Source organism: Xenopus laevis, chromosome 5L (genome assembly GCF_017654675.1).
Source record: "Xenopus laevis strain J_2021 chromosome 5L, Xenopus_laevis_v10.1, whole genome shotgun sequence".
Taxonomy (NCBI): Eukaryota; Metazoa; Chordata; class Amphibia; order Anura; family Pipidae; genus Xenopus; species Xenopus laevis.
In genome coordinates, this window is record NC_054379.1 from 9,225,510 (window position 1) to 9,249,115 (window position 23,606).

General features: G+C 41.2%; 1 protein-coding gene across 4 annotated transcripts in view; it reads left to right on the plus strand.

The window, feature by feature from the left end:
• haao.L (3-hydroxyanthranilate 3,4-dioxygenase L homeolog) overlaps nt 1–23,606 on the plus strand; it is a 59,945-nt gene that overhangs the window by 13,898 nt on the left and 22,441 nt on the right. For 2 of the 4 annotated variants that reach the window (XM_041562123.1, XM_018261773.2), the window contains exons 2-4: nt 6,969–7,059; nt 16,436–16,514; nt 23,483–23,566. In XM_041562123.1, the coding sequence (XP_041418057.1) occupies nt 6,969–7,059; nt 16,436–16,514; nt 23,483–23,566 (254 nt within the window). 4 annotated transcript variants of the gene reach the window in all.

Consider the following 23,606-nt stretch of genomic DNA (forward strand, 5'->3'; position numbering starts at 1 on the left):
TTCTGATCCACAAGAGCTCCTGAACCCATACAATTCTGAACAGCTCTGTTGTAAAGCTTTTTAAAAAAAGGAAAGTGAAAAGGTTGTTGAGGTTGGACTGGGAATTTCATCAAAGCAGCAAAATGTTACTGAAACCTTTCCTTTGATACCATTTAAATGAGTTGGGATGAATGATGGATAGGAACATTCTGATTATTTTCTCTTATTTTGCCAGAAAGAAGTCATTTATCCTCCCATAGAAACCTGTGAGATTTGCCAGGTTGGAGCTGGACAGGGGACGTAGAAAACATGATCAAAGTAAAAACGCACCAGAAATGTGTCAGGATAATGTATTCCTCTTGAAACAGACGTTTACAGATCGAAGTGGATAAAATCTGAAATATGCACAGAGTTCGACTGGTTTTGCTGATGCTTTATAACTAAGGGCCGTTGTGTGCAGTTCATGTCAGGCCAGAGTCACTTTCAGCCTCTGTTTATGGCATTGCTGCTAAACGACTCCAGGTTGTTCCAGGCAATAGCGTTACCTGTCTGTGCACCTTGGGGACACCCGTTATTGAGTATAAACGAGTTCACTGGAACATTGGAAAGTCGGCCCCTGTTATGGCACATTTTGGCAGTAGTTATGTCAGTGATCAAAACACTGAAAGGAAAAGATAGATGCCTATATTGCATATGTATAATCAGGGGAGAGACACAAAGAAACAGGCTTGGAAGCATCTGGCGCCATAACTCTTTCCCCCACTGAAATTAAAGGGGTGCCGACTGCATCATTCTCAGGTGTATCAAATAGGGATGCAACTAATCTAGGATTCAGGTCAGGATTCGGCCTTTTTCAGCAGGATTTTGCCTGAATCCTTGTACCTGGCCAAACAGAATCTGAATCCTAATTTGTAGTGATGGGCGAATTTATTCGCCAGGCGCAAATTCGCGGCGAATTTGCGCATTTCGCCGCCAGCGAATAAATTCGCGAAACGCCCGCGAAAATTCGCGTCAAAAATTCGCCGGCGTCAAAAAAAAATTTTCCGAAAAAAATCGGGCGCCGGCGTCAAAAACGGGTTCTGGCGCCGTTTCGTGAATTTTTCGCCGTTTCGCGAATTTCGCGCGAAATTCGCGAATTTTTCGGTGAACCGAAACGGCGCAAATTCGCCCATCACTACTAATTTGCATATGCAAATAAGGGTGGGAAGCGAAATCACTGGACTTTTCATGGTTTCCCACTTTTTTCTTTCCTGGCCCTAATTGCATATGCAAATGAGGGGCATATGCAAATTAGGGTTCAGATTCGGTTTGGTATTTGTCCGAATCCCAAATAGTGGATTCGGTGCATCCCTAGTATCAAAAGCATACCTACCAATATTTTGGAAACAGGAAGAGGGACAAAAAGATTTGCTGCCACACCCCCTAAATACCATTTCCATTTTACAAAATTTGCCAGGGTATGAAAGTTTTAACACATTTCTGTGGTTTTGATGTGTTATCACAGTTTTGCTAATAAAGGTGAATTGCCCTTTTAGGACGCGAGTCTTAGTGCTCCCAAGAGACCTCCTTATCTAAAACTGTTACAAAAGTATCTAATTACCTATTCTGGGCTCTCTGCCAAAAGCCAATTCAGTTAGAAACTGTGTATCTTTTTCTGGCTGTTCAGCGCACGAGATTAAATAGAAACTCGGGACATTTCAGTACAAATGCAGAACTGTGATTTGAGCTGTCAAAAGCGGTACTGTCCTGCTCAAAACAGGACAGTTGGGAGGTATGTCAAAAGAATATGTTTCACCTGTCTCATTCATATTTATAAATGTAAATACGCAGAGCAGTGCCGGGCCAACCATGTGGCCCCTCCACGTGCGCTCTTCTGCACATGCACACTCTTCCGTTCAAGCTGCTGAAGTTGGGGGGCACAAGGGTCTGAATTAGGGGAAGGCTTAAGAAGAGGTACATGTCTGGGGCCCTTCTTCCTTTGCGCCCTATGCACTTACCTCTTCTGCCTACCCCTAATTCTGGCCACTGGGTCACTGACCCCATCCAAAAAGCAAATGCTCTGTAAGGCTACAAATGTATTGTTGCTGCTACTTTTTATTCCTCCTCTTTCTATTCAGGCCTCTCCTATTCATATTCCAGTCTCTTATTCAAATCAGTGTATGGTTGCTAGGAGAATTTGGACCCTAGCAACCAGGTATTGATATACTTAGAACTGATCAGAGAAATGGCAGATAATTTACTAACTTCATATTCTAGTAACTGCAAGAGCACCATCTGAAGAATTTTTTTTCTCAGCTGATCAGTAGGTCAACCAAATTCATATAACTTTACACCAAATTCATTATGTTAGCACTTTAAAAACTGCTAATATCTTGAAAACAAGAAAAAGAAAGCAAGGGTAATTTGGACCCCAACTATCGGATTGCTGAAACCTGGAGATCTGCTGAATAAAAAAAAAAGGAGAAGAAAAAGAAGAAGTGAAATCAAAACACTGTTAAGCTGGCCATAGATGTTGAGATTTTTAAAAGATCAGATCCTCATCGTGAGACCACGATCTTCTCAGAACGATCGTACGAATTTACCATCAACTAAAAAGACCAATTTGCCAGGAAAACAAAGAGGAGCTGCCTGCTTGGCCCTGCGGACATAGATACATTGCACTGGGACCGACAAAGATTTTTTGACCTGGCCGATCAATTTCCTGACAGATGTCGGCCGAAAAATCATAAGATGTACGATCGTTCGAATCCCACTAACCGCACGATAATTTCGAAGGATTGGTCGGGCGTTCGGCAAGAAGAATCGACGCGTCTATGGGGAGCTTTAGTCCATAAACACTCACTTCAAAGTAGGGATGCACCGAATCCAGGATTCGGTTCGGGATTCGGCCAGGATTTGGCCTTTTTCAGCAGGATTCGGATTCGGCCGTATCCTTCTGTCCGGCCGAACCGAATCCGAATCCTAATTTCCATATGCAAATTAGTTGCGGAGATGGAAATCGCGTGACTTTTTGTCACAAAACAAGGAAGTAAAAAATGTTTTCCCCTTCCCACCCCTAATTTGCATATGCAAATTAGGATTCGGATTCGGCTCAGTATTCGGCCGAATCCTTCGTGAAGGATTCGGGGGTTCGGCCGAATCCAAAATAGTGGATTCGGTGCATCTCTACTTCAAAGCAAACTAGTTCAGTGTGGCGCCTATATAGTATGATTGGCCAAACTGCCTTATATAGAACTTAGCTTTTAATAAAATTAGGCTAAAAAGAGGAGCGTCCACAAAAGACAAACCCACTGCTAGTAGCCCGTAAGGCCGCAGTGCAGGAACAATGTCCTTAAAAAACATTCATGTAAAAACCAGCAAATGGTGGAAACGGTGGTATCTTAATCAGCCAACAAAAATACTTCTGGTTACAGTGCGAACACTACCCGCTCCCACCCTTCCATTTGTGCCCCAAGTTTGTCACACTTATGCCCCTGAGGAAGCTGAAGTAGTCAGCGAAACGCGTTAGGGCGGCATAGGTGGACGGTGGCAGCTTAGCTCCCATTTTGTCCCTACGTAGACAGGCAGGTTCTTGCTGACAAACTTGGGGCACAAATGGAAGGGTGGGAGCGGGTAGTGTTTGCACTGTAACCAATGGTTTATACTACTACCGGCGAAGTATTTTTGTTGGCTGATTAAGATACCACCGTTTCCACCATTTGCTGGTTTTTAAATGAATGTTTTTTAAAGACATTGTTCCTGCACTGCGGCCTTACGGGCTACTAGCAGTGGGTTTGTCTTTTGTGGGCGCTCCTCTTTTTTGCCTAATTTTATTAAAAGTTAAGTTTTATATAAGGCAGCCACACTGAACTAGTTTGCTTTGAAGTGTTTATGGACTAACAGTGTTTTCATTTCACTTCTTCTTTTTCTTCTCCTGTGATTAGTAGTTTAATCTACACAAACTTGCAGTGTGTTTGCCTTAGTAACACTGTGTTCACTGTTCCCCATTTCATTTCCTGTGAATAAAAAAAAAAACCCCACAAAAACCCAAAATAATAATAAAAAAAAAACTGCTGCAAATTATCTCAGAATATCTGAGGGGGGTCCCCAACCTTTTTCCACCCGTGAGCAACATCCAGATGTAAAAAGATTTGGGGAGCAAAACAAACATGAAAAATGTTCCTGGTTAGTGCCAAGTAAGGTTTGTGGACTATTGGTAGCCCCTATGTGGACTGGCAGCCTACAGGAGCCTCTGTTTGGTAGGACACCTGGTTTTTATACAATCAAAACTTGCCTCCAAGCCTGGGATTCAAAAATAAGCACCTGCTCTGAGACCACGGAGTGCAACATCCAAGGGATTGGGGAGCAACATGTTACTCACGAGCTACTGGTTGGGGATCACTGCTCTACATCATACTAACAGTTATCTTAAAGGTGAGCAACCCTTTAATGAGGCACAGGGCAAATTTCAAAGAGCAAAAATAAGTGTTTTGTTTTGTGCACTTTACACATTAGGGGTGGGACAAGGGCATAGTGAATAAACATTGCTACTTTAGTGCCTCATAGAGCTCTAGCACTTTGTCCGGGGTCATAGAACTTTTTCCTGTTTCTTATTTTCTTGCTCATAGTGTTGAGTGCAAAGAGTTTATTCACCTGCACACGGGGCTGCTCCTGCCATCAGGTAAGGTGAGGACCTTGTCTCAGGCAGCTAGTTACCAGCTAGTTAGCTGCCCCTGGCTAGTTACCAGGGGCAGCAAAATATGGCCTTATGTAATTTTAAAGGAGAACTAAAGCCTAACTAAAGAAGTAGCTAGAAATGTTGTACATTGATGTTTCTGTACCAGCCCAAGGCAACCACAGCCTTTTAGCAGTAAAGATCTGTGTCTCCAAAGATGCCCCAGTAGCTCCCCATCTTCTTTTCTGTTGATTCACTGCACATGCTCTGTGCTGCTGTCACTTACTGAGCTTAGGGACCCACTCACAATATACAGTACACATAGAATAGAAATGTCACAATATAAGGCTGATTAGTAATTAATACACATAATTACTACATGGCAGCACAGAAACCAGTGCAATTAGCATCAGAATTGAATAATCAGCAAACCTGTAGCATCAGCTTATATTACAGCCAGGGAAGCTCATTTTCTGCTGGATAATTAGTGACGAGCCCTAATGACCCCTAGTGATCACCATGGAGCACTTATCTTCCGTCTTCCTCTTTCTTCGCGAGGCCGCGCATGCACAGTAGAGCGAAAAGCCGAACTTTTAATAGAAATCCGGCTTTTTCATTCTACTGTGCATGTGTTTACCCTGGGAAATTTGAAAAAAAAAGATGCAGAAGAGGATCGTTCCATGGTGCTCCGTGGTATAACCCCGGGCCGGTGCAGTTTTCTGCTGATAGGAGCACCGGCCTGGGGCTTCAGGTAAGACAATACAATCACTAGGGGGTGCCTAACATTTGGCAACCCCAAGTGTACTAAGCCTTTCCTTCTCCTTTAACACCGAAATTCGGCTTTGCTAGTGCAGCAAGCGCACAATCGACACGCCACACCCCTCCTGGACCCGATCCAACACTAAAAGTTGAAAGCGTGGTGTGGGCGGAGTCAGCAGCCCCTGAAATGCCACTGCATGCACAAGCGAGGGGCACACCATACTGCAGACTTTCCATCTGCCTCCCCCCGCACTTCTTTTGTAATATGGCACTAGGTGCATATGCCCACTTTCACCCATGGTATTGTCAAATTAAACCCAAAGTTCTAATTGTCATTGTAATATAGGTATGGGACCTGTTATCCGGAATTCTTGGCACCTAAAGTTTTCTGGATAAGGAATCTTTCCGTAATTTGGGTCTTCATACCTTAAGTCTACTAGAAAATCATATAAACATGAAATAAACCCAATAGGCTGGTTTTGCCTCCAATAAGGATTAATTATATCTTAGTTGGGATCAAGTACAGGCTACTGTTTTATTATTACAGAGAAAAAGGAAATCATTTTGAAAAAAAATTAATTATTTGGATAAAAAGGAGTCTATGGGACATGGCCTTCCTATAATTCGAAACTTTCTGGATAACAGGTTTCCGGATTAGGCTTAGTCCACACCAATCGATTCGGGGAGATTTAGCGTCCTGGCGACTAATCGCCTCTATTTTGAGGCGACTAATCTCCCCGAACCGCTTCCTCTTCTCCTGCGCCGGCTGTAATGAGAGTCGCCTGCGCTATGACACATGCGGAGCTTCGTTTTCCGAAGCTGCTCAAAGTTGCTTTAAAGCAACCGCGTGTGTCATAACGAAGGCGACTCTCCCCGAATCACTTGGTGTGGACTAAGCCTTAAGGCAGTGGTCCCCAACTAATGGCTTGTGAGTAACATGTTGCTCTCCTACCCCTTGGATGATGCTCCCCGTGGCCTAAAAGCAGGTGCTTAATTTTTAATTACTGGCTAGTAGGCAAGTTTGGTTGCATAAAAACAGGTGTACTGCCAAAATGACCCTCCTGTAGGCTGTCAGTCAATATAGGGGCTATTAAATGGCCAATCACAGTCCTTATTCAGCACCCCAGGAACATTTTTCATGCTTGTGTTGCTCCCCAATTCCTTTTAAATCTGAATGTTGCTCACGGGTAAAAAAGGTTGGGGACCCCTGCCTTAAGGGGTTTATAAAAAAGCAAAGAGATATTAACCTACCGACAGTATTAACACAGAGAACTTATATGTTACCAATTATGTCTGTGTGGCGGCAGTGTCCCGTCTATGCCTCCACCCCTGACCCCACACAAATACAATTCTATTTTGTGTTTTTATTTTAAATTTGTGTTGATTTGCAGAGCATTGAATTTAATCTGTAACTAGATTCTTGTTGTTTGATCTGTGCCCCGTGTAACCTTTGCCCGGCACAGATTGGCCTTTATTAGCACCTCCGGGAAACAAGCGCCGGCATTTAGTGTTTTTGACTTTGCCTCTGCTGCAATTTTGTCTTTATTTTCATACAAGCTTTTTATTTCCTCCGCAGCCTTCGATCTCATGGCGATGGCAATCAATGTAAAGAAATGGATCGAGGAGAACACAGAGTATTTTTTGCCTCCGGTGTGCAATAAACTCATGTAAGTACCTGACGCCTATTTATCCTCGTTTAACAGGAATAGGAAATATTGAGGGGGTTATTTATTGAACCTCAGATTTATCTGGTTGGGCTTTTTGGGACAAAAACTCAAGTTTTTTTGTGGGAAAAAAAACCCTCAATTTTTTTGAGATTTATTATACAGGGATAGGATCCATTATCCGGAGACCCATTATCCAGTTCCAAATTACGTAATGGCCGTCTCCCATAGACATCGTTTTATCCAAATATTCCAAATACGTAGCTTGCACTTGATCCCAACTAAGATATAATTAATCCTTATTGGAAGCAAAACCAGCCTATTGGCTTTATTTCATGTTTATATAATTTTCTAGTGGAATTAAGAAAGGAGATCCAAATTATGGAAAGATCCATTATCCAGAGAGCCCCAGGTTCTGAGCATTCTGGATAACAAGTCCCATACCTGTACCCTGATGCTGCAAAAAACTTGAATCTGAAAATCCGCCATCTCAGACCTGTTGAGGTCCTGTATAAGTCAATGGGAGAGGCACCTATCTCAATTTGAGGTTTTCGTGGTCTGCGATGGGTTTAGCCCGAAAATCTGACGTTTCCGGACAAAAACTCTAAAAAAAATCAAGCAATTCGGGAAAAAAATTTGAGCAATTCGAGTTTCGCTTGATATTATTGAGTTTTTCCGTGATCCAATTAACATGGGTTATTTTATTAATAACTAAGGTCCAGTCAAGCATGGAAGTTTGGTTGTGGTTTTTTTTTGTAATAAAATATGAGATCATTTCAGATTTTAGTAAATACGTTTTTGTGATTTGCGCTGGGTTTAGCCTGAAAATCCAAATTTTTCTGGGTTTTCGGGCAAAAAATCGAGCGATTCAGGAAAAAAGCGCCCCCCCCCCAAAAAATCGACCAATTCAGGTTTTTGCTCGATTTTATCAAGTTTTTCCGCAATACGATTAATTCAGGGGTTTTTTTATAAATAAAGTCAAAAAAAGCATAGGAGAATTTTTTAAATAAAATATGAGAAAAACTAAGATTTTAGTAAATAACCCCCTGAATGTTTGACCCCCCACCCCAAATTGTTTTGCACTATATTTACCTTATCCCTTATGATATAATTATTAAGCAGGGGGTTTATTGACACCGACTCTTCCCAACTACAAAGTGGGATCTCACACTTTAATTTAGAGAATAAATGTCCAATGATTTCCTTATTCCTCTTAATAGAAATACATATTGTAACACCACAGGGTGCTTAGCTTTTGATTAATGCTATGCCGTGGCAGCAAAGTGTTTTCAGATGTCAGCAACTACATCTGTGCAGGAACCCCTTTAAGCAATATAGGAATAGGTTAGTTCCCCTTTAAATTAACATTTACCATCATGTAGACTCATATGCAACTTGCAGTTGGTCTTTGCTATTTTTGGGGCATTATTAATAATTTAGGTTTTTGTTCAGCGGCTAATTTGCCCTAGTTTGGCATTTGTGCAGCTATCTGGTTTCTATGGTGCAATTTTACCTAGCAACCAGGTTTTGGGCAAGAGACAAATACAAACAGGAGAGGCACTGAATAGAAAGATAAATAATAAGGAATGTAAAAGAGGCAGGGAAAGACAAATAGTATGGACAATAACAAATGAAGACCAATTGAAAAGCTGATAACATACTACAAGTTAGCTTTCAAGTGAACTACCCCTTTAAGGCTTAGGGGCAGAGCCATTTTTCTATTTTACAACCTATTCCTAACACTAATGTTCTATTTTTAGCATGTTCATAGATTTTAGCAGTTTTAGCCCGCTAATACCTGGCTTTCAGCTAAACAATTCTATGTGAAGGCTGCAGTGTCATTGATCCTGCCGGTCAATGGCCTTTCTATGCCCTTCCTTTATAGTCTATTATCCCTAGTGCTGGCTCTGAGCCAAAAGGCTGGTATTAGCAGTTTAAAACTGCAAACACCACTAAAAATAGAAAATGAATACAAAAAGCAAAAGTGTTCAGAGTAAGTTTGCATCATTTCGTGGTTTGGGTTTATATCCCCCTTTAACAAACCGATAAAGCAGACAGAGGTAACAAGGTGCAGAGCAGAAATGGCTAGCCCTTTAAAAATGACTTCTTTAAACTTGTGTATACATAAAGGGGTTGTTCACATTTACAATAACTGTTAGGATGATGTAGAGAGGGATATTCTGAGACAATTTGCAATTGGTTTTCATTTTTTATTATTTGTGCTTTTCTAGTTAATTAGAGTTTTATTCAGCAGCTCTCCAGTTTGCAGTTTCAGCCACCTGGTTGCTAGGGTCCTAATTAACCTAGCAACCATGCATTGATTTGAATAAGAGACTGGAATATGAATAGAAGAGGCCTGAATAGAAAGATGAGTAAATAAAAAGTAGCAGTAGTAATACAGTTGTAGCCTTACAGAGCATTTTCTCAAAAGAGCAAACAGATTTTTTTATATTCAATTTTGAAATCTGACTTGGGGCTAGTCATATTGTCAGTTTCCCAGCTGTCCCCAGTCATGTGACTTGTACTCTGATAAACTTCAGTCACTCTTTACTGCAAGTTGGAGTGATATCACTCCCCCACAGCAGCCTAACAACAGAACAATGGGAAGGTAACCAGATAGCAGCTCCCTAACACAAGATAACAGCTGCCTGGTAGATCTAAGAACAGCACTCAATAGTAAAATCCAGGTCCCACTGAGACACATTCAGTTACATTGAGTAGGAGAAACAACAGGCTGCCAGAAAGCAGTTCCATCCTAAAGTGCTGGCTCTTTCTGAAATCACATGACCAGGCAAAATGACCTGAGATGCACCTACACACCAATATTACAACTAAATACACTTGCTGGTTCAGGAATGACATTTTATATTGTAGAGTAAATTATTTGCAGTGTAAACAGTGTCATTTAGAAATAAAACACACTTGTAGTGATGGGCGAATTTGCGCCGTTTGGCTTTGCTTTGCCGGCGAATTTTCTCCAGCAAATTTTTGCGGCCGTTTCGCAAATTTATTCACCGGTGGCGAATCGCGCAAATAAATAATAAATTCGCCCATCACTACACACTTCATAAAAATTATGACAGAATCCCTTTAAAGGCAAATCTTGTTACCGGTAACGACAGAATGATACAGGAGTTAAAGAAGGACTTGCTCATTAGAGGTTAAAGGAGAACTAAAGCCTAACTAAACAAGTAGCTAGAAATGTTGTACATGATGTTTTGTGCTTCTGTACCAGCCCAAGGCAACCACAGCCCTTTAGCAGTAAAGATCTGTGTCTCCAAAGATGCCCCAGTAGCTCCCCATCTTCTTTTCTGCTGATTCACTGCACATGCTCTGTGCTGCTGTCACTTACTGAGCTTAGGGAGCCACTCACAATATACAGTACACATAGAATAGAAATGTCACAATATAAGGCTGATTAGTAATTAATACACATAATTACTACATGGCAGCACAGAAACCAGTGCAATTAGCATCAGAATTGAATAATCAGCAAACCTGTAGCATCAGCTTATATTACAGCCAGGGAAGCTCATTTTCTGCTGGATAATTAGTGACGAGCCCTAAGATTAGCTTCTCAACAGCCAATCAGAGCCCACTGAGCATGTGAGTGTCACAGACACTTTCCAAGATGGTGACCCCCTGTGACAAGATTGAAGCTGAAACTTTAGTCTCGTGCAATAAGTTCTGTATATAAAATATGGCATTTTTAACCCTATTTCTAGTGATGGGCGAATTTCCCGCAAACGCGAATTTTGACGCCAGTGACAATTCCGACGCTGGCGTCAATTTGATGCGCATTGTCACTGGACGCCTTCAATTGTCGCTGGTGTCAAAAAAATTTCCGCTGGAATTTTCACTGCAATTTCACCAATTTTTTCGCCGGCAGCGAAACGCAGAAATTTGCCGCAAATTAATTAATTAAATAAATTCGCCCATCACTATATATTTCTTTTTATGGTTTAGTTCTCCTTTAATAGAATAAGGGCCGAATTTGCATTCGCCTGGACAGTATTCCGCCCCTACGATTCTGCCGCCCTATGCCCAGTCCTTTGTGGCCTCGCTTAAAATCCGGGCCTGAATATAATATACAATACTGGGGTCTTGGATTTGATTCCAACCAGGGCACAATCTGCAAGGATCTTGAATGTTCTCTCTGTGCTTGAGTGGGTTTCCTCAGACACTCCAAAACATACAGGTGGGTTCATTCCTGATAAAACTGGTCCTATTGTGTGTGAATGTGATAGGAACATTAGAGTGTAAGCTCCACTGGGGCTCAGAATGGTTCATACAGTTATAAATGTCTCTGTATCCCAACGAGAGTCTCCTAAACACACATTCTATTATCAGCCAGAACCTCGGGAAAGATCTTGAAACCACAGTCTTATTATCATTTGAACACAAGAGGGCGCTAGTGGTATATTTTGTGGCTCAGCCCCCGGCATTGTAACCATTAATGTGCTGGAACAACTTTGTAGTTGTACCGTGTATGAGTAGTGGCTGTTAGATATTATATCATCCTATGCATCTTCCAGGCCCAAAAAACAGCAGATTATCACAATCACAATTTTATACAAAGTTTCTGCTTAGAGAATACAGAATGTTGGTGCATCTGGCAAGCATGAAGGTCCCGTCTAGTTCAGACAAATATGTGTAAATTTACATAGAATTAACATGTAACCCCGTGTATCCTGGGTATGAATGAAGGCAACACCACCGTCGGCCGGTGATTTCATCTAAAAATGTTGTCTGAAAATTAATTTCCTAAAGGGAATAAAATGTGTTGAAATGCTTCCAACTGATCAGAGAAACGGCAGATGGTTCACCAACTTTAGAGCAGGGGCGAATAAATTCGGCTAGCGCAAATTCACGGCGGATTTTCGCATTTTGCCGCCAGCGAAATAAATTCACTAAACTCAAGCAAAATTCACCGCACGTCAGCACTATTTCGACGCCCATTGACTTTAACAACGGCGTAAAAATTTTCGAGTTTCACAAATTATTCACAAATTTCACGGAAAATTTCTCCCATTTCGGCGACACTTACCAACTTCATTTTCTATTAACATCAAGAGCATCATCTGAAAAAAAATTTTTGTTTCTCAGAAAAATCTTTTTTCAGCTGACCAGCTAGGGTTGCCTCCTGTCCAATTTGGACCCGGTTTTTTCAAGGGCTTTCCGGGTCAAAAGTGCCTGCTCGGTTTTCCAAATTAGAAAAGCTGGGCAGGAATTCCCTATGATTTATGCAGCAATTGGCAGATCGCCACATCATAGAGTCATGACTCCACCCCCGGAACATCACCGCCTGTCCCCATTACATGACGGCCCACCCCTGCCCAGAGTTAGACGGACCAAAAGGTGGCAACCCTTTGACGTCAAGTCTGCGGATCGGGTGAAAAATGTACAAAACGCATGTAAAAAAGTACCAAATTCATTATATAAGTACTTTAAAATAGGAATGCACCGAATTCAAGATTTGGCCTGGATTTGGCCTTTTTCAACTGGATTTGGATTCGGCCGAATCCTTCTGCCCGACCTGAATCCGAATCCTAATTTGCATATGCAAATTAAGGGCTGGGGAGTGAAATCGCGTGATGAAGTATATAATGTTTTCCCCTTCCCACCCCTTATTTGCATATGCAAATTAGGATTCAGGTATTCACACGAATCTTTCACGAATGATGGGGGTTCGGCCGAATCCAAAATAGTGGATTCGGTGCATCCCTACTTTAAAGGGATCCTGTCATCGGAAAACATGTTTTTTTCAAAACGCATCAGTTAATATCGCTTCTCCAGCAGAATTCTGCACTGAAATCCATTTGTCAAAAGAGCAAACAGATTTTTTTATATTCAATTTTGAAATCTGACATGGGGCTAGACATGTTGTCAATTTCCCAGCTGCCTCTGGTCATGTGACTTGTGCCTGCACTTTAGGAGAGAAATGCTTTCTGGCAGGCTGCTGTTTTTCCTTCTCAATGTAACTGAATGTGTCTCAGTGGGACATGGGTTTTTACTATTGAGTGTTGTTCTTAGATCTACCAGGCAGCTGTTATCTGGTTACCTTCCCATTGTTCTTTTGTTTGGCTGCTGTACAGCAGTATTGAAGTGATTGAAGTTTATCAGAGCACAAGTCACATGACTTGGGGCAGCTGGGAAATTGACAGTATGTCTAGCCCCATGTCAGATTTCAAAACTGAATATAAAAAAATCTGTTTGCTCTTTTGAGAAAAGGATTTCAGTGCAGAATTCTGCTGGAGCAGCACTATTAACTGATTCATTTTGAAAAAATAGTTTTTTCCCATGACAGTATCCCTTTAAAAACTGCCAATATCTTGAAATCTAGAAAAAGTACAAGAGAGCAAGGGGAATTAGGGCCATAGCAACCAGAGGACTGAAACTGCAAACTGGAGAGCTGCTGAATAAAAAGCTAAATAACTCAAATTGTATCAGAATATCCCTCTCTACAGCATACTAACAGTTAATTTAAAGAGGAACAACCCCTTTAATTTAACATTTTTGTTGTGGGAAAGTAACTGTAATAATGCATTGCTGCCATTAACACATAGGTGTCGGTATTTTATAACTTCTTTCTCAGCAATCAGTCTCAATGTTGTTGCTTGTGGATTCGGCAGCACTAGGGGTAATGTTGGTCGCGATGAAAGACCAATTGTTTCCAAGCAGAAGATCTACACCTGCAGGGAGATACTATATAAAGACCATCCTTTAAGTTGGAACAAAAGTAAAAGCCCAATGTATTGAGTTATGACAAGTCTGGGTTTTGAAGAATATCTAAAGCGGCAGTTGACGCAATACATTGTGACTCTCCTCCCTCTGATAATCAATAGACGCCCAACCGAGCGGACACACTTTGATTTCCTTTAGTCGCAAGGACAGGCACAAAACGCGTGGAACAAATGCTCTGTAAGAAGCTCTGGCAGATGCTTTCGTAGGAGACCGGACATTATTTTTCTGAGGTTTAAGGATTTCTTCAGTGAAATTCTATAAAAGAGACAATAGGCAAGGTAACATTTTATCATCAGGTACAGGTATGGGACCTGTTATCCAGAATGCTTTTGACCTGGGGTTTTCCGGATAATGGATCTTTCCATAACTTTGATCTTTAACATTAAGGGGCAGATTTATTATGGGACAAAGTGAATTTTTTTTCTTTTTGGTCCAAACTCTCAAATTCGAGTTGTGAATTAGCCAAACTCGATTCAAGTTTTTATTCGAATTTTGAGATTTATCATACTCTGGCCATTTAAGAACTCGAATTAGACTATACTCCACCTGCTGAATTGTTGTATAAGTCAAAGGGAGAGGTCCACGGATAATTTTGGTGATGTTCGCAGGCTTTTTGACATGAGTTTTTTTAATTCGAGTCTTTCCAATTCAAATTCGTAGTTTTTGGGTCGATTCAATTCGTCCGAGCTGAGAAGATTAGATTTTATTAATACATTTCAATTGGTCGAATTTCAATTTTATGGGAGTTTATTAAAACTCCCATGAATTCGAAATTTGACCCTTGATAAATGTGCCTCTAAATCTTCCAGAAAATCATGTAAACATGAAATAAACCCAATAGGCTGGTTTTGCTTCCAATAATAATTAATTATATCTTAGTTGGGATCAAGTACAAGTTACTGTTTTATTATTACACAGAAAAAATACATAATTTTTACAAATTTGGATTACCTGGCGAATAAATTAGTGAATTTACCTCGAAAAATTTTTGACGCCAGCGACGGTTCCGGTGCCGGCGTCAAAATAGCAGTTTCATTAATTTTTCGCCAGTTTCGAGGGAAATTTGCGAAATTCGTGGCGAAGCAAAAAGGGACAAATTCGCCCCTCAATAACTGTGAATTCTAGTTTGGGACTGTCTGTATTTCAGGTTTAAAAAGTTACAGTGTAAACAGATCAGAGTTTATGAAGGTGCAATGTCCAAAGTAAATGTTGAATTGTTGGTATCCATTATTCAGAAAGCTCAAAATTATGTTAAGGCTCTCATAGACTCTATTTTATCCAAATAATATATTTTTTATTTAAATGATTTTCTTTTTCTGTGTAATAATAAAACAGTCGCTTGTACTTGATCCCAACTAAGATATAATTAATCCTTATTGGAGGCAAAACCAGCCTATTGGGTTTATTTAATATTTATATGATTTTCTATTAGACTTAGGAGGTTATTTACTAAATTAGATTTTTTTTTTCTGGTCGAGGTTTTTGGGCAGAAACAAAAGTATTACACGCCGAAGCTGCCAAAAGTCCGAATCTGAAAATCCGCCATCTCAAACCTGCCGTGGTCATGTAGAAGCCAATGGCAGATGTCCCTTTTACAATTAGAAGATATCGTGATCTGTGCTGGGTTTCATCTGATAATATGAAAAATTGAATTGAAGAATTGATTCAGGTGTCAAAGCCGAAAAATTAGTACTGTACAATTTGAGTATTTTCCCGACCCAACTTTTTCAAGTAAAAAATATTAAATTGTGGAAGGGAGTTTGGTCAAGCTTGGTTTAATAAAAAGATGAGATAAATTTGAGTTTTAAGGTATCAAGATCCAAATTATGGAAAGATCCATTACCTGGAAACCTTAGGTCCCGAGCAATCTGGATTAGAGTCCTGCAGCGGGTCGTGTACCCGCAAGTTACCCATAAAAAAATCAGGCACCCTGCGGAATGAGGGGAGGATTTTCAGATGCGGGTATAGAAGTGGGTCATGGGTCGGGTTGCGGGTCTGATCTAAATTTCTTATCTTATGTAATATTGTCTATATTTTACTAAGTTTACAAAACTTGCTTCTGGCCCGCCCGCTTTTGATGATGTCACTTCTGGTTTGCAGCACCATCACTTCCTGTTTGATGGTGGTCGGCGGGTTGCGGGTCAGGTTGTGGATAAGGCAGTTGCGGGTCCGGTAGTGGAACAAAGTGGGTAAATATGCGGGTTTTGATCGGGTCTGGGTCGTAGAAATTTGTTTGGCGCAGGACTCTAATCTGGATAACAGGTCCTATACCTGTATATACATCAATAAGAAGATGTGCCTTTAGAAATCAGAAACATTGGACTTATAGGGATGGGCAAATTTTTTCGCCTTGTTTTGCTGAGAAATCCCGTCTATCAATAAACTCACTGTGTCCGGAACCAAGTCCAAATGATATTGGATGCCCGACCCTGGCCAGAGTTGTTGAGATTTAAAGATAAGAGGCAGAACATCACCCAGTGCATTAAATACAATTATAACAAACAATAAAAACAAATAAAGATGCAGCAAAATCTCTATGGACTGGCCTCACAGGGCAAACTGGAGTCTTACTAATTAGGAGATGATTTGCTCAGGACGGCTCTGCCCTGTTAATATTTCACTTTAACTTTACCAGGCACAACCAGCAGCTGAAAGTTATGTTTGTCGGGGGCCCAAACCAAAGGAAGGATTATCACATCGAAGAGGGAGAAGAGGTAATTTTGAATTTAATTAACCGATGCGGAGTCTAAAGTATAATTAATATTTCCCTATTTAGGCTTCTGTGCATACAGTTCAACTAACAAGTACAATCAGATGTCTAACGAATTTCCTATTAAAGTATAACCGTTGGTAGCCGGCACAGTGAGACAACACTTTTATTTGCTTCACATGAAGGAAATCCTCCTAAAAATGAAATATGCAGATCATGTTGAATTGTGTTTTAAAGAGGTCGGTTCCCCTTTAAGTTTTTAGTATGTTTTAGAATAGCCAGTGCTAAGCAACTTTTCAATTGGTGTTTATTAATTATTTTTTATAGTTTGTGAATTTGTGAATTATTTGCCTTCATCTTCTGACTCTTTCCAGCTTTCAAATCGGGGTCACTGACCCCATCTTAAAAAAATGAATGCTCTGTAAGGCTACAAATGTATTGTTATTGTTACTTTTTATTACTCCTCTTTCTATTCAGGCCTCTCCTATTCATATTCCAGTCTCTTATTCAAATCAATGCATGGTTGCTAGGGGAATTTGGGCCCTAGCAATCAGATGGTTGAAATTACAAACTGGAGAGCTGCTGAATAAAAAGCTAAATAAGTCAAAAAACCACAAATAATAAAAAATGAAAACCGAGTGCAAATTGTCTCAGAATATCACTCTCTGCATCATACTAACAGTTAATTTAAAGGTGGAGGCTGGTAAGGGTGAAAAGTACAAAAACATGGTGACTTGTGCCCTTTTTCACACTTTGCACCTTTGCTTCCCCACCAATGGTAAACAACTCATAAAATCTTAATTTCCTTCAGCCGTGGTGCAACACTATTATTATCCTACCACAGACACACACAAACCCTTCCAGCAGCATAAAGGGGGCTATAGACGTAGAGATTCGCTCGTTTGGCGATGTCTATCCCCGATATGCCCACATTGAAGTGGGCAATATCGGGCTGATCCGATCGTGGGACCTAGGGCCCATCATTGGATCATAATGGATCCGATACAGTCGGTCAGATCCCGGGGCCATATACATGCACAGATGCATCTGCGATTTGACGGGATTTTTTAACCTTCACGATCGAGATCTGGCTGACTTTCGGTCAGATACCGATCGGGGAAGCCCTTCAGATGGCCCCACACATGGCCAATGAGCTGCCGACATGGTCTGTCGGCAGCTTTTATCGGCCCATGTATGGGGCCTTAAGTTTCAGAATGGAGCACAAAAACCTGCATGTCCCCCATGAATCCAGCATTGCCTGTGTTTGGTAGCACTGTATTCATGAGGGGCAGGCAATTGAAGGCAGCGCCGATTCTTACCTAAGGGCCGCCTGAGGCGGCTCCTGCAATGCTGCCCCCCCTCGCCGACTTAGGAGGAGGGGAGGCAGGAACACTAATATGGAGAGTGCAATTGCGCTCTCTCGCATTAGTAAAGCCGAATTTCCGGTTTAAAAACCGGAAATTCAGCTCTTAAAGGAGAAGGAAAGCTACGGAGGCATTTTATTGCCAATAGATAAGCTGCAATAGTGCAAGCTAGAATGCTATATTTATTCTGTGGAATGTTTTACCATACCTGAGTAAAAAGCTCTAGAAACTCTCTGTTTGTTTAGACTAGGAGCTGCAGTATTAATGTGGTGTGACATCACTTCCTGCCTGATTCTCTCCCTGCTCTGGGCTCAGATTACAGTAGAGAAGGGAGGGGTGGGGGGAGAGGAGCAAACTGAGCATGCTCTTGCCCAGGGCAAGGAGGTTTAAGCTGAAGGCAGGAAGTCTGATACAGAAGCCCATGTGTACACAATAGAAGGAAAGAAATGCAGTATTTCTTTTGACAGGGGACTCAGAGCAAAATTACTTGGGGGGTTTACTGGTATATTTAGATGGACCTTTCTGATAAGGCTTACTTAGTTTTAACCTTTCCTTCTCCTTTAAAGGTACCAGGAACTGCTTTTAACTGACCCTGGAAACCTCTCCGGCGTTGGCGCCTGAGGCGGTTGGCGTCTGAGGCAGTGCCACCGCCTCATTGGCGGTGCGACCCTGATTGAAGGCATAAAGTCTCTTCTCCTCCCCACCGTTCTTTCTTTTATTTTTTTTTTATTTATTTTTTTTTACACAGGTATGGGATCCGGTATTCAGAAATCTGTTACCCAGCTCAGAATTACGGGAATGTCATCTCCCATAGACTCAATTTTAATCAAATAATCTAAATTTTTTAAATGATTATTACCTTTTTCTGTGTAATAATAAAACAGTAGCTTGTACTTGATCCCAACTAAGATATAATTAATCCTTATTGGAAGCAAAACCAGCCTATTGGGTTTATTTATGTTTATATGATTTTCTAGTAGACTTAAAAGTTGGGCAAATGTTGGGCAAAAAACATGATCCCCAACCAAAGGTGCTGGTTAATAGACCCTGCACTACACTTGCACTGGGAGGGAGCTCCTGGTGTGACCCGCCATGTTGTTCATAGCGCATGTACATAATGAGCTTCTGACGTCACGCACATGTGCATAATGAGCAAGTTGCAGTATTTGCTCATTAAGCACTAGGGTTACCATCTATCCGGTTTTGACCCGGACAGCATGTTTTTTTCCATTTATTTCCAAATTAGGAAAACCGGGCAGTATTTGCTGCGATTGATGTGATGATCGTCAATCGCCACATCATAGCCACGCCCCAACATCACAACCCCACCTCTACAATGTCATGGCTCCACCTGCTACATCACTGTCCCGCCCCAGATGCATCACGACATCGGGGGGAAAGGTGGCAACCCTATTATGCGCATGCTTGTGCCATAACATGGCTGCTCGTACCGTTAGCTCCCTCCTGGTGGCCTAGTGCTGGAGGGCGGCACTTTTTTTTAAAAAAACATATAATGTTAACCCAACCAGAGTCCAGCTCTATTAGCCAACACTAGTGATGTTTACCCCCGGGTTTGGGCCAACCTTGTACGATTCGTCGCTTCAAATGCCGGCTTCCAACTTCCGGGTTCGTTTTTTTATAGACACTACACCTGCTCACCCCTTTTGTGATGTCATTGGTGGGGTGGGGCTCGCGGTCTATAAAAGGAACCCAGAAATGTGGATGCGGGCGGGTGCCGGTCGGGTGCCGGTCGGGAAATCCTGACCCGCACATCACTAGCCCACACCTTTGGTTGGGGATAATATTTTTGCCCAGCAGGTGGCCTTTAAGGTACGTAGATCTAAATTGTGAAATGATCCCTTATCCCCGTACTGTATATATATATAGAGAGGTAATTGATGGGGAAAAAATACAAACTGCACTCATATTGTACCTTTGCTGTTCTTTATTTTGTTTGTTTGTTTTTTAGTTAACAAAATATATTGCTAGTGGCTACTCTTCACTAGAGCAGTTATTTATAAGCCATAAGAGCTCAGAGCTCAGCATTGCAGGGATATTGATCCATCCGGAGGGAAATTTGCAGATGAAGAAAAATTATTCAGTTGTGTGCTTGTTATAATAAATACGTACTGCCTACCTGTGACCAGGTGCAATAACTGACTGGAGCTTTTACTGGATTGGTTTTACATATAATACTTAAATTAAACCTTCTTTCAGAGCCTCGGGGGAGGGAGATCAGCGGCATGGGGGAGCGCCGGCGGTGTTCGGGTCTGGGCTGGCGGGGCCCACTGGGATTTTTTCCTGGTGTCCCACCAGCCCAGTCCAACCCTGGTTCTGACTGATGAATGATCATGACTAAATGTCCTCTGGTATTGTGTCTATAATGAAAATATAATATAATAGTGATGGGTGAATCTGACCCGTTTGATTCGCTGAAGATCCGTGAAACGAATGGGCAACGGTTTTTTTTGAAATGCAACAATTTTTTTCACTCATTGGAGTCTAGGGTAGTTTTTATGCTGCGAAACCTGGTGAAAAATTTCGCTCATCACTAAAGGATTAGAAGAACTCGGCACACTTGAAGGGCAGAGTAATCCTTATGTACCACCTAAACACAATAGTAGTTACAGCACCTTGGGGCACTGCATCCAGAACTATTACAGTCTGTACAAGCCTCTCGCTAACAGGCTTATTTATTAAAGGTTTAATTTAAGTGGTAATTAGAGCTTCTTGAAACCACGATTAAACTCTATTTCATGAATGCCATGAAAGTTATTAAAAGATCCAAAACTGAAAAAGTTTCAAAACCTCTAAAAGTCTGAATGGACAAAAAAAAGTCCAATAGGATCAGCGCAGCTCCCACTGACTTCTACAGGACCTCAACCCTGGAGAAGTTTTTTATTAGCGCTTTCGTGGTTTTTACACTTAGGGGCTGATTCACTAAGGGTCGAATATCGAGGGTTAATTAACACTCGATATTCAACTAGGAATTAAAATCCTTCGACTTCGCATATCGAAGTCGAAGGATATTACGCAGATAGTTCGATCGAATGATCGAAGGATAATTCCTTCGATCGAACGATAAAATCCTTCGAATCAAACAATTCGAAGGATTTTAATACAACGATCGAAGGAATATCATTCGATCAAAAAAAGTTAGGCAAGCCTATGGGGACCTTCCCCATAGGCTAACATTGACTTCAGTAGCTTTTAGATGGCGAACTAGGGGGTCGAAGTTTTTTGTAAAGTGACAGTACTTCGACTATGGAATGGTCGAATAGTCGAACGATTTTTACTAAGAATCCTTCGATTCGAAGTCGTAGTCGAAGGTCGAAGTAGCCCATTCGATGGTCGAAGTAGCCCAAAAAGAACTTCGAAATTCGAAGTTTTTTTACTTTGAATCCTTCACTCGAAGTTAGTGAATCGGCCCCTTAATCGGGCCCAGATTTTGGGCTTGGCTGCCACTAGGCTGCTGGGTCATAGTGCCCGCTCCCTCGCAAGGTTGAGGGTGGGCAGCATGGCGCCCCTAAAAACTTGCAGCCCTAGGCCCGGTCCTTTGTGGCCTTGCCACAAATTCAGGCCTGCACTTAATAAATTTAAAGTTTTAGAGACATTTAAAAAAAACTTAATTTTTAAGATTTGATTCATAAAAGCTTTGCACATTGGCTTTGGACTATACCTCCTGGCCAATTTGCGGCAGGTTTTTCGGGTTAGCCATTTTGTGAATCTCAATTTTTAAACAGTGCCACCAATTCTCAGTTGGATTGAGATCTTTGACTTTGACAGGGCCATTGTAGGACATTCACCTTAGTGTCCTTGAAACCCTCCTGTGTTATTGTGGCCTTTTGTTTGTGATCATTGTCCTTCTGATGGATGAACTCTCACCAAAGCTTCATTTTTATAGCAGCCTCACAGTATATAGGTACAACCATCATCACCATCACCATACTTCATTGGAATGTTGTGGTTTTTAGGTGTGGGCAGTGTTAGAGGGCCCGCTCACATTTGATTAAAGGGCAAAGAACTTTATTGTAGGCACAATGACCCAAAACATCAATATTTTACCAAACATCATGGATTTTGTGGAACTCAAATTGAAAATAACAGAATTTCAGTAACATGGCTCTTTTACTACATTTCCATCCCCGCAATCAGCAACTACTTCAGCCTGCCTCTCGCTTGAATATACATATTTTGAAGTTTTATAAATAGAATATTCAAGCATCAATGGAAGACCAGTAAAGTGAATCGAAATAGTGCCCTCAGTTTTTAACTTTCATGTAGTCATTTGTCTACTGTATGAATACCATTTTGTCTTGAGAAATAAAGTCAAGTGTTCCCTGGTGGAACTACAGATACAGACCCACAACAAACTGTATCCATAATGGGTTGCTTGCCCGTTTCTAAAGACTTTGCAGAGATGTAGCATTTGCCCTTGTTGTTTTATCCTCAATCATAATCATGAGTGAAAACAGTGGAGTAACTACATATCACTGGGCCCCACAGCAAATTATTTTTTAAACCTGTAACATTGCTAATATAATATGCTGAATATAATACAAATTTAAAGTAAGTCAGTTATCATCAAATAATCACAATTGACGAAAACGTATAAATTGAGAAGACACAAGGTGCAAGTATTCCTGAAGGGAGAATTGATGTGCAGCAGGGTGATTGCATGGATCGGGGAGACATTTTATTCTGTATTCTTCTTCCAATTCTAGGTCCTAGTGCGTAAAAAAAAAATGATGAGCGAACCTGACCCGTTTTAATTTGCGATGAAAATTTTTTTGAAACGCATCGAAGTCAATGGTTGCAATTTTCTCGCAAAAAATGCATTACAGTCAATAGTTTTTTTTCTTGTGGCACTTTTTTTGTCTCTGTGACTTTTTTGTCATGGCAATTTTTTTTTTTTGCCACAGTTTCACTAAAAAATGTGCAGATGGCGAAATGCGGAATTTCGCCACAAATCCATGGCTGGTGAAAAATTTTGCTCATCGCTATCTAACGCATTTGAACTAGCCTCTAAGATGAGTGGTGAAACCTTTTCAAGATGACTTAGCAAAGTGCTGTTGCTTAAGTATTAATTTTGGGGGTACACTGGCACCTTACACCTTAATTACACCTTACTTCCCCCCACTTCCTCCTCCATCTGTTTTTATAGACTCTCTCCTGCTCCACCCGTCCCCCTTCAGTGACATCAGAGATGGGCAGATGGTTATGAGCGGGTGGGTTAGGGTCAACAAAAAGTCAACCCGGACTTCACTAGTCATTACATTATCTAGCACCAGGCACCTAGAAGAATGAAAGATCAGGTAGAACAAGGATTTTTTTCCCCCTCTGAGGCAAATTGGAGAGGCTTCAGATGAGAGGTTTTTTTTTGCCTTCCTCTGAATCAACTGCCAGTTAGACAGGTCAAAAAAAGTTAACAGGTTGAACTTGATGGACGTGTGTCTTTTTTCAACCTAACTTACTATGTTACTATGTAGATCTGCACAACAGAGTTGCCTCCCCCTAATCCTTTGGAAGTTTCATCGAATGTTGAAAAAAGAAAGATTTTCAAATACAAGCGGCAATGGAAGTCTAACTCTGCGTCTTTCTCTTTCAGCTGTTTTACCAAGTGGAAGGGGACATGTGCCTGAAAATTGTGGAGAATGGAAAACACAAGGACGTCCACATCAAGCAAGGCGAGGTATAGCAAGCCCAGTATTTGCTCCATGAATGTTCTATAA